Consider the following 12222-nt stretch of genomic DNA (forward strand, 5'->3'; position numbering starts at 1 on the left):
ACTACTAGTACTTATTGTTTCTTTAACTTTTTTTAATATTCTAGTTAATTTGTGAGTTTCACATTCTGCCATGACCATTTTTTCGCTATTCTTCTTCTTTTCCTTTGTTTTCTTCTTCTTTTAGGGTCATTTTTGGTACTGCCACTTACTGTTTGGGGGTTTATAACCCCGAGCCTTTTGTGGACAATGTAAAGTAAATTTTAATGGAACTCATTTGGTGGCACCTGGAATGGCCAATCAGATTCCAAGGGTGGCATGTGCTACTTCAGGCCACTCCCTGGACACACCCCTGCTCCAGGATGCAGTAGATTTTCCTCAAGCTTAAAGATAAAGGAGAATATAAATCTGGCATTTACGTGCAGTACAGGCCAAGTAATTGAAAGCAGTTCCTGCTGCACAGCCACATATTTTCCCCTCGAGCCGGTGATATGATTGAAAATGAAGCCACTGGCGCGCGCTCAGGTACACTCACGCAAACACGACCAATCGAACTCCGTGTAACAGATCCGAAAATCGTCCAAACCGTCCAAACCCAAGTGAGACAGGCTTCTCAATAGAGCTGCTGCAATTGATCACCTCCCTGTACCTCCCAAAGTACATATTCTACATTTTACAATTTATTTTATCTTCTGAATGTAAATGTATCTAAAGTCTTCATGTATCAGAAACTGAAGCATCCCCAATCATAAAATCAAACAAGCAACTATTAATGTCTGTCTACTCCAATGGTCCGCTCCCAAGAACGTGATATATTAAACGTATTTGTATATATCTTGGCTACATTAAAGATGAAATTGTTAATAACTACACTTATCTAAGGATGCTTTGATTTAAAAAAAATTGAGCAACAATCACAGATTTGATCATCATGGACCAGATCAATGTGTACTATTGCTAAACCACTGAACCTACAAGTCTTACAGACCTACTGACCTAATTAACATATAGAGGAGAAATGTCTCCTCACACCCACTGGTAATTAGTTACAGAAGTCATGTAGAATTTGTAGCTGTGTGTGCGCGTGCGTGCGTGCGTGGTGTGTGTGTGTGTGTGTGTGTGTGTGTGTGTGACATGTTCTTTAACTGAGGTAAAGCACTCATAGATATGTATATAAACACATAAACTGTGTTCATATACATATCTATGAAAGCACCGATGTACTGCAAAAAACAAAGCTCGAAGTTTCTGAAATGGCGCACTAAGTTGTCCTACCTCGCTCCCCGTACTTTCACATGACTTCCTCTCCGTGTGACTGTCCTGCATTCCTCCAACTGATAGAAGAGCTATCTACATAAAGAAAGCGACAAAACAAGCGTTAAGTGGAGAAGTCTGTCGGTGTTTTAGTCCGAGTTTAATTTTAGCTTTAGCGCAGCTCGCTAACAGCTAACTGTGGCCTTTAGCAACAATTCTAGCGGGACTGAATTATTTTTTTTGCCAGAAGACTGAGTTGAACTGCATGGATTCGCTGTAACTTATGGCTGAGCTTATGCCGCCAGACACAAGAAGGTAAGATGTAGTTTATGAATTATTAGACATACATCGGTGCACTCTGGGGATTGGAGTCGCTGTAAGTCAAGAAAACAAACATCTTTGCATCGACCTTTTCTGCTCATAGAAGCAGGATGTCTGTCATTGACACCTTGAGCTCTTAAGTGGTGATTCCAGCCGAAGTCACCAGAAAGTTTATATTTAATTTGTGTACCAGGTGTACTTATTTCTTCCTCTATGATGGATCCAAAGTTAGAGGGGAAGGAGACCCTACAAGACAAGGAATCTGCTACTTCTACCCTGAAGAGGTCAGACTGACACAAACTGCTTCCAAAGAAAGAGTTTTAACGTGTTCAAGAGGATGAGGAGCATGCCTGTTTGATGTTCAGCTCCAGATGTTGTTGTTTGTCTGATATGTCTAAAATGTTCTCTCAAGACACCCTTAGATAAACAGGAGCTGATGTGTGGACAGCTGGCAGGCGTGAGCCGATGTGTGTCCGAGCTCTCCTCCTCACCTGTACACACACTCAGGCTGCGGCGATGCAAGTTTGCCATTCACATGATGGAGGATTTCTTCTGGGTGAGTAGACTCCATCTTCTAAAACGTTGAGCCTTATAATGATGTGATGATTAAAATTGTGACGTGTCTCTTTATAACATTGAAGGCTCTGGGATGTTCCACTGAAGTCCCTACCGTCAGTGTGTGTGAGCTCTTGGATCACCTCATTAACATCTTCTGCTTTTATAATGGCCCCATTCGCCAGAGCTACCAGGTGCAGCCCCCTGCAGTCCAAACCGTTGTCAAGTAGTCAACATTTTGTTGTCAGGACGTAGTTATGCATCTTTGGATCCAAAGTTATTGAAACATTAAATAAGTCATGTCTCAATGCGATTTTCTTTCCCACTGTAGCTTAACAGTAAAGAAACTCTGGCAGCTCAGTGGGCGCGGTACCTCTCACATGTGCAGTCAGGACCTTCAGAGATTTACAACATCTTCAGATGTTTGAGGACCGTTGACTCGACCACAGTACGTACAGACAGTTCTGCTTTTGAGCGGTTGCTCTTTGTCTCGTGGTGCTGCTGCTGCTCAGAAGGCAGGATGTTGTGTAAGAGCTCAGAATGGCTCTGCAGCAAATGGTTCAAACCAGCTTCCTTCAGACATCCACTGAGGGGTGAATTAATGAACGAGATAATCCTCATTAATGTCTAACTATGTGACAGTAAAACCAAAGTAAAGTTATTGTTGGCTTCTGGCTGCAGAGTTAGCTACAAAATACTGTGTGTGTCTGTTGTGGAAATTTACAGCTTTTGGAGCAACATTCCACCACCCAGATAAGCTCATTTATTTTCATTATAAAGGTCTCAAAGATTGATGCTTAAATAGTTACAGGAATAGTAAATGTCATAGAAGCCTGATTCTGTGGAGAGGCTTTAAACAGATCACCTGTTGTAGAGAGTAGAGCACGTAACACACAGTTGAGTTTCTGCCTTCTTATAGCTACTCTAAACGTCCTTAAAACATTTATTTCAGACATTTTTACATGAACACAAATTTCAATGATCACTTTTAGAGTTATATCAAAACATTTTGATCAGTATGTAATTAGCTAATTAAATAGTTGAAATGCAGAAGTTGAAGCCAGAGTGGTTAAAGCACCACTCCTGGTTCCAGCATTAAAGCTACAGTCTAGAGTTTTCCCCCTTTGTGGGATGACGTTTGTGCATTATCAGCTCCATACCAGAAAACGAGTCCTGCTCAGATTACATGTCCACGTCATTGGGACATAGCAACATGCATCCCTACTGAAAGGTACCCTGACCCCAAAAGATAACTTGTGTTTTAATCCCAATCCGACTACTAGAACTCCCCCGTTCCCAAACGTTTAGTGCTCTTGGCTCTTTAACCTGCAGGGCAGATGCTTGTCCAACGTTATTATTTTTAGTACTTTTTCTGTAGTGTTGATTTTTTTTAAACGTGCATAATTTCTAAACAATTCATTAGTTTCAGTCAAATAAATTGATTGAAATGTTTTAAATCTACATCCCAATTTTTTCAGGTACTGAATTGTGTTTATTGTTGAGTTATCTCGTCAGTATTTTTGTTTTTTCTTTCATAAACCATTCTGAGGCAACATTTGAACAGATCCTGTATCTGAAATGTACCGTATTGGTTTCTTGATCCCAGGTCGACCCACTTCTCCTCCTCAAAGCCGCCCTTATTCTTCAGGCGTGTCAGCGATGCCCTCTAGTGCTGACAGGCTGTATTCTTTTTAGAGGGAGGTGAGCTGACTTTTTGAAGTGATTCACCAACTTCTTTTCTTTATCAAAGGTTCAAAAGTCAGATTTTTCTCCTCTATCTTTAAGAGTTGTCAGTACGCAGATGTCTCCACAGCTCACGATGAAGGTCATGGTTCAGGAAAGTGAAACGTACACAAAGGTAGGACTCTGAATAATTTGCTAAAAGAACTGTTTCAACCTGGTTTTACAACAGAAAACGTTCCAGCCTCATTTGTGCAAAAATGTTTCACATTTACACTGGAGGCCGAAGCGTTCCACACAACCTCTGACTTCTTTATTTAATCCTCTGAAAGAGCTTAAATTTCACCAGCCAGTGATGTTGATGCTTAGTGATGAATTGATGCCTAAAATATCAAACTGGAAATTAAATGTTGCTGTCTTGTTGAGTCATGACGTGCATGTATGAAACTTTGGCCACAAAGAGGAATTGAAACTAAACTTGAATCAGCTGAAGTTGGATAAATGTCCTGGATGAAGGTTTTCAGCCATTTTTAATGGTTTTACTGTTTGTTTGAGTTTAAAAACTTCATACACTAAAAAATGCAATCCATCAGGATTCCTGGGAGGTCCCTGTGCCTCAAAAATGTTTGTAGTCCTGGAGCTGCACGACTCTTGCCAGAACCATGGGAACATGTTACCTCACAAATGCAGAGAGGCAGGCTGGAATTATCAGGAGTTAGGGTCCGCTTATGAGCACCTGAACGGGGGCAGAACCACAAGGAGGAGCGGTCTGGGTCAGATGCAGAGAACTAGCTAGCTTAGCTTATCTAGTTATCCGAAGGAGAACACGGCCTCCTTGTGATGGCGCTTATGTCACGGCACGCTCTCACAGGTGCAGCCTGAGGTGGTCCAAGCCCAAACCCCTAAAAAATAAATCAAATCATTACCTTGATGTGCAATTGTGGCAAAAAGTGTCAGATCCAGTTGTATGGTCAGGGATAAAAAAAAAAGGTTTAATTTTTATCACATCTTTTTATTTTATTAAAGTCCCAGAGGTCTAATGGAGCGAGCACCTCCTGCTCACTAGGGGCTCCTGTCAGCTCCACAGCTGTGTTCCTGACCACATCTGAACTTCAGTACCTGCAGTCCACACCTGTCAACAAAAACGTCAGGTAACAATCTCTTAATAAGCTTCTTAAAGCAACACCCCTGAGCCTTAAACAGTTTTCTTCCCTCCAGCCCTTTCTCCCCTCCCCTCCTAGACGCTCCCCCTAAAAAGACCCGCCTTTCCAGAACTTTATCAGACACACCCTCCACTGAGTCGGAGCCACCTCGTCTTCAGACACCCCAGAAGCTATCTTTCAGTCCTCACATGTCAGAATCGGATGACTCGTTCAGCCCAGCTCCGTCACAGAGCTCTGCTGATTCACCGAACACCTCTCCTCAGCCAACGAGGAGTCCACTCCCAAATGGAGGACACGCTGTTGAAACTGAGCACAAGCTGTCTCATCATCACGGTTTCAAGAGTAACGGAGGCAGCTCCGTGTTTGAAGAAAACCAATGTCTAAACGGAGATGATGTGAATGGAGATGCTGCCCGTAGGGCTGTGTTTGACCTCCAAGGAGATGATTCTGGGAATGAGCAGTCACGTGATGCCCAGATGGTGGTGGGAGACAGCGGAGTCTGCTTTAGGAAGGCAGAGTCCAAACACCCCCCTCCTCCTTTCACGTGTGCTCTCGACAGCTTGGAGGAGAGTCCACTGATCCCCAAGATGCTTTACATGCACCGGGTCAACGGCTTGGTTCTGGCTCTGCTGGTGGAACATGGATTCATGAGTGATGCTGCTTCTATGGAGGAAGTGGTGAGAAAACCAAACGCTGTCATTGTTGGGCTATCGAGGAAATATTTTGGTGTATTTAGTAATAAATTATTAAGCTTTATGTTTGTGTTTAGTATCACAGCAGCCTGGCTTCTCTCAACGGACTCGAGGCCCATCTCAGGTCCATTGCTGCGGCGACTCCTGGCACTTCGGGTCAATACACATTTGCCCATTATGACTGCATTCAGAGCACTCTGACAAGTAATTTTATTTGGCTGTGATCACTCAGTTGTTATAGTCATTCTTTTATTTGCTCGTTTAAATTTTGCTGCCTAGGTGAGCAATCTGTGTGGAAAGGGCCACTAGTTGTCTTTGCGTGAGCTAACGGATAACCAGTTAGGCTCTGATCAGCTTTCCTTTGTGCAGCAGATTTGGTCGTCCAGATTAATGGTCCTCTGGTATTGTGTGTCCCTGCAGCCAACGTGTCTGGCCGATCAGGAGGAGCCCCGGAGCATCCTTTTGTCCGAGCCACATCTCTTCTCCACTCACATTTCTGTGACACTGAAACTCTGCAGGAGGCTATTATCAGGTCAGCTTGGCTGTTGTGTGCTGGTGGTCGGGGGAGTTCTGGTTCTTAAGGAGAAGTATAGGGGGTGGTAGTGTGCTTTTTCACTTTATCACATGCATCATTTACATCATCTCAATTTTTTATACTCTCATAAAATTCCTCTCTGTTGTTTACACACAATACCAACGTCCGCACCGGTTTTCACCTCAGGAATGCTGGTGTTGCCGTGTATGGAACCCGCAGTGTGGCACAGGTGACGTACTTCCAGCAGCACAGTGGATCTCTGAGGAACTCTGGGATCCCTAACCAACAGGACAGCGCCTTCTCACTGCCCAGCAAAGCCCGGCACAGACTGCTGAAACACGGGGTTAACCTGCTGTGAGTGCATGGTGCCATCAAGCCTGCAGTCAGCGCTCAGAAGAATTAAAAAAACCAATTCTGCCACAAAAGAAACACGCATTTCACTTTGATGCATTTGATTTTTAAAGCTTTGTAGCAGACAATATCACAATCGTGACTGCCTGAAACGAAGATGAAGCCAAGGTGGTCAAGTTTAGATTTAATTTGTTTTGTGTTTGGACTAAAATGTCCTTTCTGCTGAACTCGACAACAAAAGCATCACTGTAGTCATAACTGATCGTTTGCACACATTTTACAACCTTTTCACCTTAGTTCTGCTTTGAATTATTGATGTAAAGTTGTTTTTTGCATTCATCGATAAAGTTTTATCCTTTTTGACAAGTAAATGTGTACAGATGTGCATTTCTTTTCACACACCAGAAGAATATTAATTATGTCCACCACTGTGACTGACTCGTAGAACTGAAATGACGGTTTGATGTCCTCAGATTTGAAGTCCATGTGAGCAGCTTCTGCAGCTTCTTGTTTCGAAGCCACGGGTTCCCTCTCGGCACCGCGGCGGTTTGTTTTTCACCTTTGGTCCCAAAATGACGGAAAGGTGTGCGCACGCGCTGTATTTAATCCAACTCTTAAAGTGCATCATTCTTGTCCAGCCTGGGCTATAGGCTACCCGCTGTAGAGTATTCTGTTTGAGATCCAAATATGGAGTGATTAAGAGTCATTAGTGTCTGAATTTGAATGGACCAGGTCGACCCGCTCTGGGGCGCCTCATTATGCACGCGCATTGAAAGAAAGCAGTGGGGGTCAAATGAGTGGTTAGAGGCACGGACAAAAAGAGAAGGGGCAGGGACTGAGAATGGGCAGGATTAAGATTTCGACCCATTGTCAGAGGGGATATATAACACGGAACGCAGACCGGAGCGGGCAGAAAGCAGACGGGATTTAGGATGGCCGCCAACATTTGGATTGCTTTATTTTTCATCTCATTTGTGACAAGTGACACTGGAGTACTGGGTCACACAGTGGACACGCTTGGATTTTTGTCACAGGCTTCAAAAGGCGTGCATGAGTCTGATGGAGTAACTTTACGCACAGGCGCGCCGGTGAGCTGGAGGCGCGGGGCATCCGAGGCGCACCGGGAGCGCTGCGAAGAGCTGGAGGCGCCTTGGCTGGAAAACACGGAGCAAGCTGCAGAGGAGGATGGAGCCACGCTGCTGCAGATCCGTGTGCGGCCTCTTTCCTCTGGACCTTTGCATGGTTCTGTTTTCCCTGGGAAGTCTCTGTACAGCTTCATCCGACGGGTTTACCGATGCTGTCAGGAGGGAAGAAACTGCAGGAGCGTTAAAGGGATCCAAGGTCGCTTAAGAGGAGGTAAAAAATCAGCACGGGTACCATAAGAGATATATCCAGTTAGACAAAAACGATATGCCGTCTTTAATCAGTTAATGGTCACGAAACATGAAGCTATCTGACATTTCTTTCACCTACCAAGATAAAGATGTTGAAGACCTGGTGATCCATCCCTACAAACCAATCAAAATAAACAAAATAGCATTAAATTCAGAGGTTATTCCCTGGTACTGAAGGCAGTTATGACCAAACTACAAAAGTAAACACAAGACATAAGGATTATTTGCTTATATTAGATAAATGATGCCAGAGAAATTGATGAGCATTAATAAACAACTGCACACAAACAGAAAGATCAGTACAAGCTTATGTTGCAGACTGAGTAGGAGTGAGTCTGAAAAGCATTCTGAAGGATCTTAATGACTTGATTACTGCAGTTCCAGCGATGACTCTTATCTGCATACAAATGAGACTCAGTTGGCCTAATGGCCCCACCAAGGTTTGTTTTAGTATCCAGCGGAGAGATTAACAAGTGAAAACCGCCCTGATCCCTGAGGCTTTTGGGGGAATTGTGGTGCTCTGTGGCATGAAATGCTGGCCTGACTCATGTTTTGTCCTCCCCAGGAACGGGCGTGGAGCTTGTCTTCACCAAGGAGATGCTATCACTGTCTGTTTCTAGGGTTGAGCTCCACCTTCAGCTTTCTAACCCACATCGTCTAGATGTACTTCCTATCATTCCATTCATGGCAAAGCGTAACTTCCCTACAAGGTAAAAGGCTCTGCTCCCCAAACAGCTTGTGTTTTCTCTGTCCTGGTTTAACAGTCTCTTTATGTCTCTTCTAGGTACAGTTTGACCTCAGTGGGAGACACACTGGAGCTGAGGGTGGACCTGCTGTTCCTGTTCCATCAGCTGCAGGAGGCAGCAGGTAGTGCAGGCCAAGGCTCCAGCTTGGTAAACAGATGGCAGGTGAGGCTGTTCTCTAAGGAGGATCTACCAGATGAAAAACCCTCCTTTGGAGTTCTGCAAGACATTGGTGGTGATATGTGGGGGGACGGAGTTGTCCCCACGCTGCCAGTTCTGGACCTGGGCTTGATTCTGGGCTGCAGTCGGGCTGGAGCAGGGATCCCATGTGAGAGAGGCGGTGTTCACCTCTCACACACACCTTTTATGGCTCTATACTTCAGAAGGAGTTAAGACGTTTGAATCTGACCTTTAACTTTAGGGGAAATTATTGCACTTCAATGTTAATTTTAATTATTTATGTTTTTCAAACTCAACACAAATGTATATACATATATATATATAAAAAAATGTGTAAATATTGTTTGTGTCACTCTTTGGTGATTAAAGAGTTTTACAAGTGGCTCGTGTTAAAGCTGTGCGGTCTCCACACTCGCTGGATGTGTTTGGTCCAATTAGTTCAGCTGTTTTAGAGAAGACCTTCTATTTAAGGAGGTTTAAACAGCTGTCAGGAAAACACCTGAATAAGCCAGTAGCTGCAGCTTGTTGTTACTTCCTGACAGACTTTTTGGCATTTTTTTGACCGTATTTTTGTGGAAAAAGCTAAAAATATTTACCCTTTCCAGTTTTAGTTACCTGAAAAGCCTCAACACAGAGAAATGGAGTTTAAAATTGACACGACCGATGAGCCAACAGCTAATCTACAAGATCTAATCTACAAATTTCCTAAAGTTCATTGGCATTTTATTAATAATTTCACAACGGATTTATTCATTAAGAGAGATTGGGGCAGGTTAAAGATGGTACTAGAAGAGTTGTGGGACAGGGGAAGGAGAAAGGAATAATATGCTAACTTTCTCTTCTCCACTTTTGTTTCCATACAAAATGTGCATTAATGGTTGCCATGGTTCTGTTTGGCATGTTTTATAAAGCTTTTATTTTATTTTCCTTCTGTTCAGTTTCACCAGCAACTCCTTCAATTTCACAAATCACGGGCATCTGGTGACATGTGCTGAGAACATTTCCCACTGAGTATCAACCAATCAGCATGAGTTACCCACAAGTCCCCCCCAGCAATGTTACCGGGCCATTTCCAAATTCATACCCCACTTCAGGTACTCGTTTGGATCCTGAAATGGCCTGATGAGGCACGTGCACGCCATGAAGGATTGGTTAAGTTACTCAAAAGTTCCAGTAGTGGAAACAGACCTACAGTATACTGTACTAGCTGTTAACTTATCAGTCCTGTGGAAGACATTTTTCCCAACAGTAGCCTACAGGTGCAGATCATTACATTAGAATATCATGACAAAGTTTATTTATTTCAGTACATCCATTCAAAAAGTGAAACTTTTTGATGATTATAAATGGAAAATCCCAAATTCAGTATCCCAGAATATTCTATTCAAGTTTATTTAGATAGCAACAAATCACGACAAGACTCGTCTCAAGGCACTTCACATAGTAAACATTCCAATACAGGTCAATTCATTAAGCCAATCAGTAAAAAGTTCCCTATTTAAGGAACCCAGCAAATTGCATCAAGTCACTGACTAGTGTCAGAGTCTTTACAGTAATCGTCATACTAAGCAAGCAGTTAGTGACAGTGGAGAGGAAAACTCCCTTTTAACAGGAAGAAACCTCCAGAGGATCCTGGCTCAGTATAAGCAGCCATCCACCACGACTCACTGGGGATCGAGAACACACACACACACACACACACTCACACACGCACGCACACACACACACACACACACACACACACACACACACACACACACACACACACACACACACAGCAATGTTTCTATGGTTACGTTGATTTCTTAGTAAATATTCTATTTGGTGAGAGATAAACTTTATTGTATTAATCCTAGTGAATCTATAATTAAATGGGTAAACTAGTAGTAGCACATTCAGTGTCAAAGAAAGTAAAATGTTATTATCAGGGAGAATGTTTAAGTGGTTAGCAACAGTGTTCAAGCCGATGGCCCCCTCCATGAAGCCACCACAGCTCAGTAGAACGTCATTGTAGCTTCTTCTGGGGAGGAAAACACTTGGAGAAAAAATAAAGTTGACAGCTGAAATAGCAGGAAATAATACAGTTAAAGAGCATTTTGTAGAAGCCTCACCGTCTAAATGTATAGACTAATGTACAGACTACATTGAGGCTATCATTTTCAATGTCCACTTGAATGTTAAAATCCCCCACTATTATGACCTTATCAGTATTTAGCACCAAATCAGACAACAACAAAAAAATCAGAGATCTGATGCAAAAACTCAAGAGTAAGGGCCTGGTGGACGATACAAAACTACTAACAAGAGTGGTTTGACAGTTTTGCAATCTGGATTAGAAAAACAAAGAATAAGATTTTCAAAAGAACTAACTATTAATTGGTAAGGGATTGATTAATAGGTCTGAATGAAAAATGATTGCTACTCCTACTCCTTGTCCTGTACTTCGAGCAATATGATGATTTAAATAATTAGGAGTCGACTCGGTTAAACTAACATAGTCCTCTTGCTGTAGCCAGGATTCTGTGAGAGAGAGCAAAGAAATCTGATTATCACAAATCAAGTCATTAACTAACAAAGTCTTAGAAAAATAGACCTTATGTTCAATAACCCACATTTAATTTTTCTAGTTTTCTGCTCAGCTGAAGTTGTTCTAATATTTATGAGATTTCCATGATTTGCTTTGTTAAGCCTGATATTTAATCTGTGTGATTTTGGCCGTGGGCAGGACACTTGTCTCTATGGGGTAGTGGGTGGGTAACAGTACAGAAGCTGCAGAGGGGTGGGTTCAACTACGACTCTGCTTCCTGGTCTGGACCCTGGGATGTCATGGAGGACTAATAAAACTGGCCATGTTCCAAGAAAGAAGAGCTGCTCCATCCAAAGAAGGATGGATGCCATCTCCTTGCATCAGACCAGGTTTTCCCCAAAAAGTTTTCCAATTATCAATGTAGCCCACGTTGTTTTCAGGACACCACCTAGACAACCAGCGGTTGAAGGACAGCATGCGGCTAAACATGTCGTCACTGGTCCGATCAGGCAGGGGGCCAGAGAAAATTACGGAGTCTGACATTGTTTTGGCAAACTTACACACCGAGGCAACATTAATTTTAGTGACCTCCGATTGGCGTAACCAGGTGTCGTTACCGCCAGCGTGAATAACAATCTTACTGTATTTACGCTTATCCTTAGCCAGCAGTTTCAGGTAAGATTTAAAGTTGTTCGCTCTGGCCCCAGTTAAACAACTCAATTAACTCAAAACACCTACAAAAACCTATAAATGGTCTCTCAGTCTAGTTCTGTAGGCTACACAATCATGGGGACAGTTCTCCCTTGCCCTGCCTCCATCTAAAAGGCTAGGTTATCCAGAGTTATCTCTGTAGTTATGCTGCTATAGGTTTAGACTGCTGGAGGGCATAC

General features: G+C 42.9%; 2 protein-coding genes across 2 annotated transcripts; both read left to right on the forward strand.

The window, feature by feature from the left end:
- The first annotated feature begins 1250 nt into the window (after nucleotides 1-1250).
- On the forward strand, nucleotides 1251-6859 carry hps4 (HPS4 biogenesis of lysosomal organelles complex 3 subunit 2). Its single transcript, XM_015972044.3, has 12 exons — nucleotides 1251-1506; nucleotides 1706-1796; nucleotides 1925-2068; nucleotides 2154-2261; nucleotides 2399-2515; nucleotides 3674-3768; nucleotides 3853-3925; nucleotides 4774-4898; nucleotides 4966-5587; nucleotides 5680-5806; nucleotides 6023-6134; nucleotides 6324-6859. The coding sequence occupies exons 1-12, from the start codon at nucleotides 1475-1477 to the stop codon at nucleotides 6493-6495; spliced, it is 1818 nt and encodes a 605-aa protein (XP_015827530.3). The 5' UTR covers nucleotides 1251-1474; the 3' UTR covers nucleotides 6496-6859.
- A 449-nt stretch (nucleotides 6860-7308) lies between these two features.
- Nucleotides 7309-9187, forward strand: LOC129152947 (uncharacterized). Its single transcript, XM_054731305.2, has 3 exons — nucleotides 7309-7844; nucleotides 8448-8592; nucleotides 8667-9187. Exons 1-3 carry the CDS (start codon nucleotides 7421-7423, stop codon nucleotides 9016-9018), a joined length of 921 nt encoding a protein of 306 aa, XP_054587280.2. The 5' UTR covers nucleotides 7309-7420; the 3' UTR covers nucleotides 9019-9187.
- The last annotated feature ends 3035 nt before the right edge of the window (nucleotides 9188-12222 follow it).

This window comes from Nothobranchius furzeri, chromosome 17, assembly GCF_043380555.1.
Source record: "Nothobranchius furzeri strain GRZ-AD chromosome 17, NfurGRZ-RIMD1, whole genome shotgun sequence".
Lineage (NCBI taxonomy): Eukaryota > Metazoa > Chordata > Actinopteri > Cyprinodontiformes > Nothobranchiidae > Nothobranchius > Nothobranchius furzeri.

What these genes read in the sequence shown, in the direction of transcription:
- LOC129152947 (XM_054731305.2), top strand. Translation starts at nt 7,421, where the DNA reads ATGGCCGCCAACATTTGGATTGCTTTATTTTTCATCTCATTTGTGACA. An exon ending in CCAAGGTCGCTTAAGAGGAG is followed by an intron (nt 7,845 to 8,447) that starts GTAAAAAATCAG and finishes TGTCCTCCCCAG; the next exon opens with GAACGGGCGTGGAGCTTGTC. An exon ending in AAGCGTAACTTCCCTACAAG is followed by an intron (nt 8,593 to 8,666) that starts GTAAAAGGCTCT and finishes TGTCTCTTCTAG; the next exon opens with GTACAGTTTGACCTCAGTGG.
- hps4 (XM_015972044.3), top strand. Translation starts at nt 1,475, where the DNA reads ATGGCTGAGCTTATGCCGCCAGACACAAGAAG. An exon ending in GCTACTTCTACCCTGAAGAG is followed by an intron (nt 1,797 to 1,924) that starts GTCAGACTGACA and finishes TGTTCTCTCAAG; the next exon opens with ACACCCTTAGATAAACAGGA. An exon ending in TGATGGAGGATTTCTTCTGG is followed by an intron (nt 2,069 to 2,153) that starts GTGAGTAGACTC and finishes ATAACATTGAAG; the next exon opens with GCTCTGGGATGTTCCACTGA.